At 49.3% G+C, this 15,166-nt stretch overlaps 2 protein-coding genes across 6 annotated transcripts in view; both read left to right on the top strand.

The window, feature by feature from the left end:
- HOXA3 (homeobox A3) overlaps positions 1–8,117 on the top strand; it is a 44,538-nt gene extending 36,421 nt beyond the window's left edge. For all 5 annotated transcript variants that reach the window (XM_065627814.1, XM_065627817.1, XM_065627815.1 and 2 more), the window contains 2 exons: positions 4,474–5,062; positions 6,498–8,117. In XM_065627814.1, the coding sequence (XP_065483886.1) occupies positions 4,591–5,062; positions 6,498–7,267 (1,242 nt within the window). In that variant the 5' untranslated portion in view covers positions 4,474–4,590 and the 3' untranslated portion in view covers positions 7,268–8,117. The remainder of the gene's footprint in view (positions 1–4,473; positions 5,063–6,497) is intronic.
- A 4,485-nt stretch (positions 8,118–12,602) lies between these two features.
- Positions 12,603–14,677, top strand: HOXA2 (homeobox A2). Its single transcript, XM_065628454.1, has 2 exons — positions 12,603–12,984; positions 13,658–14,677. The coding sequence occupies exons 1-2, from the start codon at positions 12,603–12,605 to the stop codon at positions 14,401–14,403; spliced, it is 1,128 nt and encodes a 375-aa protein (XP_065484526.1). The 3' UTR covers positions 14,404–14,677.
- The last annotated feature ends 489 nt before the right edge of the window (positions 14,678–15,166 follow it).

Raw genomic sequence — 15,166 nt, 5'->3', positions numbered from 1 at the left:
ATTTTTGCCTCTCCTCTCCTCCTACGCTGCCCGCTTCCCCTTTCATGTGGTGCCTTCTCACTTATGCCATAAGGAGCAAGTGTTTTCTGTTTTAGTGCTCTGTTTACAGCTTTGGTGCATGAAGTCATAAATCTTGCATAGCCATAAATGACAAAAACCATTGGTATGCGTAAGAGGCCACCCCAGCCTTATAGTGCTTTTTATTTCTCGTTTCCCCCTCGCTTTGTTTGTGCTTTAAGATGACGCCCGGCTCCCTCGTGTTTTAAACGGACTAGTTATATTTTTAATGCCTTAATTAACGAAGTAACGTCAAATTTACACATAGGCATTGTTCGGAGCCTCTGCTTAATGCACGGATCCCATAGCCCAGCTACTGTCTTCCAGAGGGGCAGGGGCTGCAACTTGATTTAAGTTCTCGTTTGCACGGGCGCTGCCGCGTTTGTTGCAGGGAAAGGGGGGACACACGACCACCCCCAAAACCCGGGGCCCTGGTGAAGGAGGCCAGCTCCTTCCCCAGCGCTGCTGAGGATCAGCAGGCGCCGAGCCCTCGTCCACGCGGGGCTGCTTCCCACGCGTCTCCTCGGGGTGCTGTGGGCACCCCAACCCGCCTGTGCAGCACATGTGTGTGAGTGCGAGCGCCTCTGTGCCCGTCCCGGGCGCTGGGGATATTTGGGGGGCGGGGGGGGGATGTCTGTGTGTACATCTGTGTGTGTGCGCTCACGCATACATCAGTTAATAATTAGTAACTCTAATGATTTCCAGCGTGGCTCTGAAGGCATTGCCCAGAGCGGGGATTCTGGTGGGCTTCGGCTGGCGCTCCAGACCCAGCCCCGACTCTACGGGCTTTGCTCCCATCCCCAGGACTCAGCCGGGGCTTTGTGGGGCTCCCGGCAGCGGGGAGCGGCAGAGGCCCTATTCCGCAGCCGGCACCCAAGCCCACCGGTAAGAGGGACAAACCCTAGACCCCCTCCAGCAGCACCCGCGGAGGCTGGTGAGAGCGACCCTTTGTGAGCGCCGTTTGTCTTCATTAGCATAATTTTCCTGGACTTTGGTGACGCCCGGGTGCGGGGGGGTCGCACTCCTTCACTGCCGCGCTCCTCCGCTCCCTCCCCAGCCCCCACCCTGGTCCAAGCTTCCCCAGGCGGCCGCCTTTCTTTCTTCCTTCCTTTTTCCCCCCCCCCTTTTTTTTTTTTCCCTCCACTCTCCCCCCACCTCTCTTTCTCCTTTCCACTCTCTCCTTCCCTTCCCAGAGCAGCCCTGGGAAACATCCCCGTCCTCCGTGCCCCACGCAGGGGGAGCCCGGCACACCGGTGACGGGCTCAGGGCAGGGTGGGCAGCCTGGAGCGGGAGGGGAACGGGGGAGGCGGGTGTCAGAAGCAACCGTCTCCATCCCGTGCGGGGCAGGGCTCGCCTCTCCCGGTCGGGGGGTGCCGGGTGCGGAGGAGTGGAGGCACTGCCCAACCCGCGGCCACAGGGACCGGCCTGGGGCAGAGAGCCCCCGCTCCCTGGGTTGTGTCGCCTCCAAAAAAAAAAAAAAAAAAAAAAAGAGGGAGAGAGAGAGCATGCTGGCTTCCGCCTCAGTCGTCAGAAGTTAAGGTAAGCAGGCCACAAATACGCTGCTATCAGTCGTGAATGGCGGAGTTTATGTCCCAGTGATTTATGACCGTAGACTTAAATGTCGGTTCAAGAAGAGTTCACAAGCTGGGGCTTCCTTCCAGGCAGTGACTGATACCCTTACACTTCGTGTTCAGGCAGCTCTCTCTCCTCTGTTTTCTCCCCCTCCCCTTCTCTCAACTTTGTCTTTATCTTTCAGGAAATCTTTCAGGGGGACTGCCTGGTTTTTCATCCTAGAGTCAGAGTTTGGGGCTCAGCTGGGAGCTACAGGGCAAAGATCTGGTGTATTTGGGAAAGGGGGAGGCAGAGGGGAGGGAAGGAAAGAGTAGGCAAGATTTGAACTGGGGAGTGGGAGAAACGGGGGGAACATGCCTCGGCCAAGCAGGTTTCATCTGCTGTCTCCAGGCTGGCTGGATTGGTGGGAGAAAAATTGGTAAAGGGCAGAGAAGTGTATTGCACAAATGGAGGGGGAGGCGATGAAACGGGTACTGGAAAAAATGGGGGCCCATCTGTGTTTGTGAGACCTGGCCTTTTGTCTCTGAGGGGGGAGAGGAAAGCGCTTCCCATCCCAGGCACCGGCTGGCTTGGCAAACTTTCTCCCCCCCGGCCTCCCGTTCGGGCGCTGTTATTATCGTGATCATTGTCGCTCTTAATCCCGCTATTCCCGCTTTCGCCAGGAATGGCCGGGCGCTCCTCAGGTTACCCCTGCTTCTCTACAACTTTGTAGGAAGTGATTAACTTGGCGAAGCCAAAGGCGGGAGCCGATTTTTTTTTCCCCCTTGCTGGCAGGCGGCCGAAGCTTCAATAATATTTTGTCTTCCGAGTAAAGTTGCCTATTGTCTGCGGACAGGCGGCTGCGGGAACAGCGCTCTCCGCATCCCCGCTCCGCGCTGCCCGTCCTGCCTGCGCCAGCAAACTTCCGAGCAGCCGGGGAAGGCGAAATATTTAATGTCGTGATCATAAAAGGCATGTGCCTTTGTAAAATCACCACTGCCTCGTTATTTCCTCTTTCTGTTCTTGTAGTGGTGTCTACATTGTCTCTTTCAAAGGAATTGAGAAAAATCACACCAGGCCTTGATAGCATCAAGAGAGGCAAGGAGCTGGAAATTGTGTGCGCGCCTCAGATCTCCATCGGTTTATTAGCTTAATAATATTCAAAGAGCTTGATTAGTGCAATAACAGGGTAGTCGCCCTGCTGTAGGTGTGTTACCTTCATTTTGTTGCGATCTAACAAAGGGAATACTGTTTTCTAAGAACTTGTATAACTTGAAAGGCATAGAATGAGCTCGTTTGGTGCATGTGTTGTGTAAGACTTTTCGCCCCTAAGCATTTGTCCTCTTTAGATGTTTGAGTGGGGAAATATCCAGCTGGTTAAGCACAAGGAAAGTGGCAAAAGAAACGAGATCTCTTCTGATCCGAAAAGACGTGGTTGTTTGTCAGCAAGGGGGTAGGGGGACGGTAAGTAACACACTTAAATTTCTGAGAACAATGTGAGAGCTCCTATATCGGAGGTTATGCACAGGTCTCTCCTCCCGTTAATGTGGGCGATTCTTTAACTGGTTATTTTCAGGCAGATAACCAGTAGACTTTAATCTGGAAAAATAAAACCAAAACCCACCACCACCACCACCACCATAACAACAAAAAAACAACATAAAGAAAAAAGGACTGGGGATAGAAAGGGGAGGTGGGGGTGTGGAGAAAGGGATTCGCCCGGACAGGAGAACCACTCTCTGGGTTTGTGTCCAACCTCTCCCCAGCCAAGTGACCCTCATACATCAAATTACATAGCAGTTTCCAAGACAGAACCTATTATCACTAAGTTGGAAGGAAAGTTCAAGCCGTGGTCATGGAGATGAACGCTGGTTTTTCAGGTTCCTGGTGTGTTTTTTTCCTCCAATCCATCATGTTTTAACAGGTAGGATCTGGCTGATTCCACGAAAAGTTAGCGTCTTGCGAATAACTGTCGAAAAAAACCGAACCAACAGCCGCCAAAGCGCCCGACTTGCCCCTGCCGGCCTTGCTGAAGGGGCTTCGTGCCGAGCTGGGCGCAGCGGAGGCTCCAGTCCCGCTCACGGGCGGGAGGTGGGCGCGGGGGCTGCGTGGGGCGGCCCCTGCCGCGCTGCGGGGGCCGAGCGGGAGCCGTTGCGGGCGGCGGTCGGGCCTCGCCCGGGCAGAAACTGCTGCTGCCGGGGTGCGTGACCAGGGCGGCTCGGCGTGGTGTGCGAGCACGGAGGAAAGAAGGCGCTGGCTTTGTTTATTTTCTTATCGAGCATTTCATAGACAAGCCAAAATCCACCACTTGGGATTGGGGTGTGTAAATATCCCTGGCTAGGAAACCTTTCCACCCCGCTCCTGCCTCCTGCCACACGTAGACAGGAACAATCTCATGTATGTCTTTGAAGTTGTATGGAGAGCTGTAACCTGGAGAGAAAGGCTAAAAATAAAACGACGCCGGTTACACGAGAGGGTTTGATCCTCGAGCTAGAATGCAGGAAAAGCCCAGCCCCTTTGCATTACCGATTCCTCGATCATCCTCATCTCAGAGACTGGTATTAAACCAGCCTCTTGGTGATAAATGATCAACCCCCGTGCCGTGTGGTGCCCTGCTCTGTTTCTTAAGAATAAATAAATAAAAAACCCTAGAAAGCCCCTATCCCGGTGCAGCAAAGCACATATTTGTAGCTGCCGGTGAATCCAGGCAGCTTTTATATCAAAATGCTCTGTGCCTGAGGCCAAGTCATGCTGCTAAATATTGCTGACCACTTTTTCTTTTATGGCTTTCATGTCACTTAGCTATTGAAAGTAAGATGGATTTGTACCATTTCTTCACCCTGCTCTGCTCTCCCCACACCCCAGGTCTGCCCGGAGAGGCCATTGGAGGAAGAGTGCCACGTGACAGAGGGGTGCCAATGTTATTCTCCAAGGGTGTCAAGACCCTGTCAGTTTGCGAAATAAATATTGGGAAACAACGAAATGCAAAAAGCGACCTACTACGACAGCTCTGCAATCTATGGTGCCTACCCCTACCAAGGAGCAAATGGTTTCACTTATAATGCGAGTCAGCAGCAATATCCTCCATCTTCATCACTTGTGGAAACTGAGTACCACCGCCCTGCTTGCTCTCTCCAGTCCCCCGGCAGCTCTGTGTCCCACCACAAGGCCAATGACATCAGTGAGAGTTGCATGAGGACCCTCCCCAGCCAGCCTCTCCAGCCCCCCAGCCTCACCGACCCGCAGGCCCCACCGCAGCCGCCTTCAGCCCAGCAGGCACAACCTCCACCTCCATCCTCTGCCTCACCATCTCAAAATGCCAGCAGCAACCCTGCCCCAGCCAACTCCACCAAGAGCCCAGCTCTTAACTCACCCACCATGTCCAAACAGATATTCCCGTGGATGAAAGAGTCTCGGCAAAACACAAAGCAGAAAACCAGCAGTTCCAGTTCAGGTATGAAACATTTTCCCCCCTCTCTCTGAGTACCCCTGGCTTGACCATGCATCTGCAGCCCTGCCCACCTTCATTTCGGGAAATGAGGGGAGGGAATGGGCTCTTTTCCTCTCTGAGTTGACTTTGGAAAGGAGTTTCCACTGCTTGAAAGGGGAGCTAAGCAAACAAATCACCCCCTGCAAAACTTTCCCAGTCTTGCGGGATGGGTCCAAAGAGATTGAGATTTTGATTCCTAGTGGTTAAATCACTTGTGCACAAACCACTCGTGCCTTCCTGCATCTATCACATTTCCTAGGTAACCCCCCACCAGTAAATCATATCAGTGTGGAGCAGCCCAGGCCTTAAGCCAGAGAGTCCTGTCCTGAGAACTTTGTTGGCATGGTGCTGTTAGATTAATAAGACAGTGACCTATCTCTTCTGAAGTGTAACAGGAATAAAATAGCTCATAATCACAAGCAGGCAGGATCAATGCCCTGCATGCAGTCAGAACCTCTTCTTCTTTTAACAAGCCGATTGGCAAAGTTACAAGCCTGGTAAACAAAAATCATTCTGGAGCGCCATAAACTTCAGCCCATAAAACATTATTTGAGAGATGGAAGTGTGCATTTACACTTTTATTGCTCAAGGAAACCCAAATCAATAACACTAGTGCTAGCTCCAATGCCCAGGAGTTGTGCTTATATTAACCTCTTCCTCTTTTACGCTTACATGTGCCTCGGAAGTAGAGTTCAAAACTTTAGTGAATGTCCTTGCTAGTCTGCTTCTTAGAGCTCTGGTAACATTGCTGTTTACAGCCTTTCATATAATCTATGTATTTTATTAAAAACCGGTGACATTTAAATATGTCTGTATGCCTATATGTGAGCCTAGCCGCCCTATGTGATTATGTGTGTTACACTTCCCAATCACTACCATATGTTTATACTATATGTTAAATGTGATAGGAACACTATACCATCGATTCTGTTTATATATTGCAATGTTACATATAGATACCTAACCCTCAGGCATGGCAGGGTTTTCAGAAAAAGAGGGCTGCATGTCTTAAGAGCAACGGAGAATAGCTAGTTCTTGAAGATCCTGATTCTGCTATGTTAACAAAGCTGTAGGTTCACCTTCAGAGTTTCTAAACCACGCTGTATTTCCCTGAAACTTTCTTACTCCTTTATGCAAAGCTCAAGATATGTTGCATGCTGTTGTTCTTAAAGGAAGCAAGTACGGTCATATAGTGACACTAATGAGGTGAAGGAGTCTATTGAGACTTGTAGGTTGGCATGACTGTGCTCATGCCATGGGGGAGTACTCATTGCACACATGGGCATCCATCTTGTGTCCGAGAGATGGACTCTCCAGGTGCTGGCATTGTTGGTCATTGTCTCTGGTTGCCGTGTCTGGGTTCACCATGCTGATTGTGTTCTTTATGTGATTTACATAGGTGAGAGTTGTGCTGGTGATAAAAGCCCTCCGGGGCAAGCCTCCTCTAAGCGAGCCCGTACAGCTTACACAAGTGCCCAGCTGGTAGAACTGGAAAAGGAGTTCCACTTCAATAGGTACCTTTGCAGGCCACGAAGGGTAGAGATGGCTAATTTGCTCAATCTCACAGAAAGACAGATCAAAATCTGGTTTCAGAACCGCAGAATGAAATACAAAAAAGATCAGAAGGGCAAGGGCATGATGACCTCTTCAGGAGGACAATCCCCAAGCAGAAGCCCCGTCCCTCCAGCTGCTGGGGGATATCTAAACTCTATGCATTCTTTAGTAAACAGTGTCCCCTATGAGCCTCAGTCGCCTCCACCATTTAACAAGCCTCATCAAAACACCTATGGCATCCCTGCATCATATACTGCTCCTCTTAATAATTGCCCACCTCCTCAAAAGAGATACACGGGGACGGCAGCTGTGACACCTGAATACGATACTCATCCTCTTCAAGGCAACGGTTATGGGAATCCACATATACAGGGAAGCCCCGTCTATGTAGGGGGCAACTACGTGGAGACCATGACCAGTTCTGGGCCTTCCATCTTTGGCCTAACTCATCTCCCTCATCCTCCCTCTGCCAACATGGACTACAGCGGGGCTGGGCCAATGGCCAACAATCACCACCATGGACCTTGCGATCCACACCCAACATACACAGACCTTACCACTCACCATCCTTCTCAGGGAAGAATTCAGGAAGCGCCCAAACTCACCCATCTGTAAGAGACAGGAGTCACTAAGTGGAACACCAAGCCCCCAACTTTTGGAAAGTACTCAACCCTTCCTTTCTCTCTCTCCTCCTCCCCCATACACCCGCCCCTCCCCTTCTTGTTTCTTTTGTTTGTTTTGGTTTGTTTCCTTTGGTAAAAGCGTTTTCTAGTTTATGTGACGTAGCAATATTTGTTGCTTGAATTGCTCTATAGTTTCACTAGTGGATATTTATCTTCTTGAACTGTAGCCTTGTGTCTCACTTTGGGAGTATGCAGAGGCTTTATATTTTACCTTCTACACTTTTATCAAAACAGGGTATATGAACAAATTTTCTATAAAAGGAATTCTTAAATGTGAATTTGTTCGTACATGATTGATCCTACGGGGAAGCAATTTTTTTTATTGCACTTCTTTTAAATAGCGAGAAAGACATCAAAAGCGCTTGGACAGGGACTCCCTGGACAATTATTAATACGTGTAAGTCTTTCAACGTGTGTATGCTGGTGAACATTCAGATTTATTTATTTTTTTTTTTGCAAACATTGAATAATCTAAGTGTTTAAAATTTTATTTATCCCCATTTGTTCATATTTATATATATATAAAAAAATCTGTACCCTGAATATTCAGGAGGTATTTACCTGGCCATATGTTAGATGGCATATTGGCACGCATAGGAAATACCATTTGAAAGGAAACTATAACTCCTTTTATAAAAATGGTGATAATGATTATGATGATAATGACGATGCAATAAAATCTGGGAAAAAGATCACAGTTTGAATACTTTATGCTTGTAACATCCAGCCAGGCGGGAAGCACGTGAAGCTGAAAAGGCTAGATTTGTTTTGAAAGTTATACATTCCTTGCTGCTCATGTTCTGGAAAAAAAAATAAAGTTTTTATTCTGAATAATAAAGAGTTAAGAACATGTTCTTTGCAGCGCAAGGCAAGGGAGAGCCCTTCATGACGTGGGGAGTTAGGAAACTCGTCTGTAAACCCACACGAGGATCCACTTGCCCACCCGAGGGCCCCGGGACGCCTTTTCAGCATTTCATAGGCAGGGAGGGGGATTTTCTTTTTTCTTTTTTTTTTTTTTTTTTTTTTTCCCCAGCAGGGTTTTGAGGCCCGCGGCGGCCGCCTCCTCCTGCGCCCGCTGCGCGGTGCCCACCCGGCGCGGAGGGCGGGCGGGCGCGGATCGCCCCCTTCCCCTCTCCCCGAGCAGCAGTGGGGGATCGGCCCCGGAGCAGCGCGGGGAGCGTCTCCTGCCTCCCGGGCAGGCCAGCTGGAGGCGGGGGTGTGTGTGTGTTTGCGCGTACGAGCGTCGGTGTGGGAAGCACATGGGAGCAGAGCTCAGGATAAAGCCTCGCGTGGGTGCGGGCCCGGGCGCGGAGGGGCCGCCTCCCCCCGGGGGTGGCCGGCTGGGGAAGGAGGGAGCCGGGCGGTAGGCGGCTGCCGAGCCCCACCGGCTTTTGGGAGCAAGGCGGGCAGAGCAGGCCCCCGACCAAACCCCAAACGCGGCTGGGGAGTGAATGCCGAGCACTGCTGCTGCGTCCGGACGCGGCTTCTGCCACCCCCGCCGCCGTCTTCTCCCTTTTCCTTCAAAAAGTGGAATTCTTCCTATTCGTATTATTATTATTATTGTTGTTGTTGTTGTTTTTTTTTCATTTTTGCTGAGCCGCCTTCCCTTCCCACCGCAGGCTGACGCTGTGGGGGAGGGGAGCCTTGCGGTGCTTTTCTTCCCGCGGAGGTGTGTATGTGTGTGAGTGTGTGTATTGCGGGGGGAGGTGGGGGGCAAGGGAGAGGCACACAGCACTGCAAAAGGGTTGCTGTCCCGGCCCCAAACGGGCACCCGCGGGCGTCTCCAGCCCGAATCCGCTCGAGGTGGAAGGCAGAAACCCACAAGCGTGTGCTTAAATCCGATTTTTCTTCCTTTCAGACTAAATGTCCGTAATTTTTAGATTGAAACTTGAAAGATAAATCAAAATGGACCTTAATAGACTGGGTAAAATATACCCCTGCACGTTTATAAAGACATATTCCTATGCCATGTAGATAATAACGCACGCTGTTCACCGTCTGTATCTTTTAGACCACAGAAAAAAATGTCGCCATTTTGGTCTCATGCTGAAATATTATTAATCTTTGGGCTTTATCTTGTTTCCAGAACCATCCTTGCATGATGCTGAAACATTGACATGCATCCATGAATCTATATAAAGCTTTTCTGCATAAATAGATAAAGCATGCTCAGTCAAATAAAGGGACTGAAAATATATTTATATCGTGCTGTTTATTATATATACTGATATGTAACTGTGGAAGGAAAGGTTATGTAGCCTGATATTTTCCATTGATACCTGATTATTACCCAGTACAGACCAACGACCGATTATTATTTCGCAGGCGAAGGAAGCATTTTTGCAACATTGCAAGACATTGCTCGTTTCAAATAAGCGCCGGTATAAAATTCAAGCCGGCCCCCCACACCTTGGACCGTTTAGGTTCGATACAACAAAAGGTAACTGTACAGTCAGTGATTCTTACTTTAGCACCACGAATTAGATTTAGGAAAATGTTCAAAAAGAAGGAATTTGGCGTTTCATCCCCCTCCAACTGCAAAGAAAGAAAAATAGAGGCGATTTTGCCCCCTTCTTTCCAGAAACCGTACTCAACCCTTCTTCGGAGCCTCCAGGTTGCAAATAAGAATTTGTATTTTTGCATTTAAGGTTCGCCCGATTAAAAGAACCTTCTGGAGGCAGAAGTAATTGATTTGCCCAAGAATTTCGCGTCCCCTCTCCAAAGGTTTTGTTCCAGGTGGTTTTTGTATTAGACTGACCACAAGAAACAAATGTGCAGAATAGAGACACCCACACAGGTTTTACTCACAAAGCCTGGTTAAAGTCCAAACCTCTCTCTTTATTATTTGTCATCCTGCTGTTAATCCCAATATTTTCCAGAGGGAGGAAAAAAAATTAAAGAAAAGAAAAAGCCCGACCCCAAAGTAGGCACTGAAAAGCAAATTAAAACCGGACTTTTCCCACAAGCAGCTCAGTCCTCTGCCAGCATATTTAAAAAGCAGCTTTTTTCCTTGTTTACTTGCGTTTCTTGCTCTGCCTCTTTTCTCGGCCACATTTGATCTTGGAAAGAGCAAGAAGCTTTAAATGTGTTCTTAAGGGCCAGTAGCTGTCAAACCTTTTGGCGGCCAAGATTGATCGCGCGCAGACACCACCAGAGCTTTGTTTGGACTAAAAGCAAGAAAATTAAACCCCTTGCATTTTCCAACAGCATCGATATTTGTAAGGCATCCCTTTTGAGGGATTAAATGACAAGTCTCGTTCTATATTTTATTTAAACAAGCAACCACCAAAAAGCCCATTTAAAGCCTTCCAGCCCCTCCCCTCCCCCTCTCTCCAATGCCTTCGCAGATATGCTACATCTTGTGGGTGCATTAACTTAAAACCGATTTTTTAAAAGCACTTCGTGCAGTCTGGGCGCAGACTGATCCGCTGATTACTTGGGGTCTTGTTTTCTTCCCATCCGCCCTTCCCCCCCTTTTTTTCTTCTTCTTTTTTTCTTTTCTCTTTCTTTTTTTTTTTTTTTTTTAATTACGAAGACGCTTGCCAAGCCCTTTTGGCAACTCCGAAAATAAAGCGAGGCGGCACCGCATCTCGCTGACGATGGTCCCTGGCTCCTCGAGGACGCGGAAAGCGGCTCGGAAGCGCCTTCCCCCCCGGCCCCCCGGCGCACCCCACCCCGCCGGGCACCCCGAGTTCCGCGGGAAGGCAAACCCAGTCCGGGCTGCGCCGGGCGGCTGTGACCATAGGACTCATCAGGCTGGTGATTGTGGCCATCATTGTCATCGCTCTCCCGCTCGCCTCGGTCTGGTTGGAAAATTGTGCTCAGAGCATCCAAATTCGGGACTTGTCTCCACGTAGCAGGGGCGACTGGACACGGCGGCGGCGAGACCCAAGCATCGGAGGCGAGTGCCGTTTCTCAAGTCACAACCCCCAGCATTTTCGCTCTGCCTGGCCCCGTGAAAACAAACCCGCTACCAGCCCATATATTTCCTGATAATCGAAAATACTCACCAGACCCAGCCTACTACGGTTATTAAGCAAATTATGCCAGCAGACGGGAGTATCGTTTGCAAGCTAAGGCACAGGATTTGGGTTTTTTTTAAAAAAGAGGCAACAGCCAGACGCGTTTGCAGCCTCACGATTTGGCTCGCCCAGAGAGGTACTCCTAGGGTTATGTTTTACGGTCCAATCCCGGGAAGCCAACTGGAGAGGGAAGTCATGAAGCACAAGGGCTGCTGTCTATGTGACTCTTCCCCCAGAAGCAAGGTTGCTGAGGAAGATCCTGTTAAACAATGGCTCGGCACCGGCGGCCAGTTGTTCTCCGTACTGTACACCCAGTAGTCACCAAAAAAACCAAAACCCAAAAAAGGACCAAAAAAAAGAAAGAAATAAAAAAAAAGGACAAAATGAGAAAAAAAAGAAAAAATAAAGAAAAAAGGAAACAAACCACCACGAAAGCAAAAGCAGCCCATCGAGGCTGAGTCGGTAACGAGAAACTAGTTTTGAAGGAAGTGCTATTCCCTAGGAAAAAATCGAGACCCTCTGCTTCAGACTCCTGCCTGGATGCAACTTCTTATGCGGGGGCCTGGCGGTGTCAAAACTTTGAAGATTAATGGATTACTTTGTTAATGACTCAAGGCGTCAGATTGAGGTGCTTAAATGATTTGTGAGGTGCAAAGCGTTTTCCTGACAGTCCCAAACAATGAGAGAAGAGGGTGCGGGTGGAGGCGAGGGAGGCAGCAGGCTGCAGGACAAGCAGCCACACACACACACTCACACACGCTCGCACACACACACACTCGCAGCCTCTCACACAAACATATCCACGCACACGCACCCTCCCCTCCACCCCCGATCATTTCAGATTAGGACGTCAAGGGGATAGATACTGGAGATATCATTTCCCTCTTTAAAAAAAGTGTAAATAAAGCCTTTCTGGCCCCCAATGAGGCGTTCCTTCCCGACTTTTTTGGATCAATCAAACAGACAGTGGCTTCTTTTGATTAAAGCCCAAATTGTCATTGGGCAGAGGCAATCATGTGACAGCCAATTCGGTCCAATTTCAACCTTGTCTCCATGAATTCAATAGTTTAATAGTAGCACGGTCCCCATACGGCTGTAATCAGTGAATTAGAAAAAAAACACCCCACCAGCGATCTTCTATGCTATATTTTTTTCTGCTCTCTCTCCTTTTTCCTGGGCCTTCCCCCCCCGAGCCCCCTGAATCCGAGGGAACTTTTTCTCCGCGGGGGCTGCCAGTTGAAGGCCATGAATTTCGCATTTGAGCGAGAGATCGGTTTTATCAATAGCCAGCCATCGCTTGCTGAGTGCCTGACATCTTTTCCCCCTGTCGGTGATACATTTCAAAGTTCATCAATCAAGAACTCGACGCTTTCACACTCGACACTGATTCCTCCTCCTTTCGAGCAGACCATCCCCAGCCTGAACCCCGGCAGCCACCCTCGCCACAGCGGCGGCGGTCGCCCCAAGGCGAGCCCCCGCGGCCGCAGCGGCAGCCCGGCCCCCGCCGGAGCCCCGCCGCCCCCGGAGTACCCCTGGATGAAAGAGAAAAAGGCGTCCAAGCGATCCGCGCTGCCGCCCGCCTCGGCCTCCGCCTCAGCCGCTGGACCTGCCTGCCTCAGCCACAAAGGTCAGTCCAAAGACTTGCCGCCGGCCCCGCCGGGCCGCTTTTTTGGCTCCCCGCATCTCCCCGGCTTCGCAGGGGGACGAGGCGGAGGGGCAGGCGGGCGGGGAGGACGGAGCTGGCCGGGCTCTCTGGAAACCCAAACTTTCCCCAAACTTGCTTAATGCGGGATGATTTATTTGAGTTGGAGCTGACCTCTCTTGTCTCGCCGTCCTAGAGTTAGGATATTTGACAGTAATGAAGAGTGATAGATTGCTCCCGCTCAGCTAAGCAGCTGATGCATTAATTATAAATTGCGGTATGGCTAATATAAAGTTTGCTCTGGTGTGGGGAGGTTGGGGAGCTGCAGGCAGTAATTTTGCGGAGGTGGCCAAGGGGCACACAGCACCGGGCGCTCAGCAGTACAACACAATGGGTTTACTGCATCCAAAGGCGGCCATTTTGTTGCAGTTGCTATTTTATGCTATATGGACATATAGATATAGACACGTACGTGCAGAGAGAGCACTCCCTCCCCCCGGGATGCGATGTGCTCGGGTGCTGAAATTCAATCCGTGCATTTATCTATTTTGTGTGTGCGTGCGTGTGTTTTTCTTTTCGCTGTTCTGGCGGTGGTGCTTTGGGGTGTGTGTGCGTGTGGTGGTGGTGTTTTTCTTTTTCTTTTTTTCTTTTTTAACAGACCCCCTTGAAATCCCCGATAGTGGTAGCGGTGGATCTAGGCGGCTGAGGACGGCTTACACCAACACCCAGCTTTTGGAGCTAGAGAAAGAATTTCATTTCAACAAGTATCTCTGTAGACCAAGGAGGGTTGAGATTGCAGCCTTGCTGGATCTAACTGAGAGACAAGTCAAAGTCTGGTTCCAGAACAGGAGGATGAAGCACAAGCGACAGACCCAGTGCAAGGAGAACCAAAACAGCGAGGGGAAATTTAAGCACCTCGAGGACCCCGAGAAAGCGGCGGAGGAGGAGGAGGAGGAGAATTCCCTCTTCGAGCAAGCCCTCAGCAACGTCTCCGGCGCTCTCTTGGAGCGGGAAGGCTACGCTTTCCAGCAGAATGCCCTCTCCCAGCAGCAGGCACAGAATGCGCACAATGGCGAGTCCCAAACTTTCCCCGTTTCGCCTTTAACGAGCAATGAGAAAAATCTGAAACATTTTCAACATCAGTCACCCACTGTTCAAAACTGCCTCTCAACAATGGCCCAGAACTGTGCAGCTGGCCTGAACAATGACAGTCCTGAGGCCCTAAATGTCCCTTCTTTACAGGACTTTAACGTTTTCTCCACAGATTCCTGCCTACAGCTTTCAGATGCAGTTTCTCCCAGTTTGCCAGGATCTCTGGACAGTCCTGTAGATATTTCTGCTGACAGTTTTGACTTTTTTACAGACACACTCACCACAATTGACTTGCAGCATCTGAATTACTGAGAAATTAAAGACGGCCTCTCCAAGGGTCCTGCTTTCTCTTCCTTGCTCTTCTTGATTTTTCCTGTGATTTTTTTCCCCCCTCCCTTTTCCTGGTCAGTATTTTCTGTTTATTACCTCCCTCAGCTGTGCCATTTGCCGTTTCTTACGAAGTTTTAGTTGTGTTCAATTTTAACCTAGCCACATTCTAGGTCCTTCTATAAAAGCAATATATGAGGTCTGTAAGAAAGTGATCATATAGGAATTGTATCTTCACTTTCTTTTTATTTTTGTATTGCATTAGGATGCGTTGTCATAAGTATTTTTGGTAGAATAAATTCTTGTTTGCTACAAGGAGCCTTCTCTTTTTTCTTTATCTTTCTCCCTCTTTCTCTCTCCTTTCAAGACTGATAACACGCCGGGTATTTCTCTCCATCTTTTCTACTCTTAATTTACTAATAATCAAAATCCAACATTCTGACTATGACCTCTCCCTTTTTGGCAATTTAGGACGTTTATTAGAGAGGAAAACACGTTCAAATTCTTTATTGCAAGGGTATTCACAAGGAGAAAAACAAACCAAACAAACTAAAAACATTTGTAGCTTTGATGGAGATCTCTTCCTTTTAATGTACAAATGTAGCACCTTATCTCTGTGAGGGTACAAAGCTTGGAAATGCTGAGCTGTAACAAAAGCATGAACGAGCACTTTCTCTGTTACAGGGAAAACGTAAGAGAGGCTCAGCAGGATAAGTGTCTCCTGCAGAAACTAGCCTGTTACATACAC

Source organism: Caloenas nicobarica, chromosome 2 (assembly GCF_036013445.1).
Source record: "Caloenas nicobarica isolate bCalNic1 chromosome 2, bCalNic1.hap1, whole genome shotgun sequence".
NCBI lineage: Eukaryota > Metazoa > Chordata > Aves > Columbiformes > Columbidae > Caloenas > Caloenas nicobarica.
The sequence above is the reverse complement of the archived record's forward strand: the minus strand, read 5'-3'. Positions and strand labels throughout refer to the sequence as shown.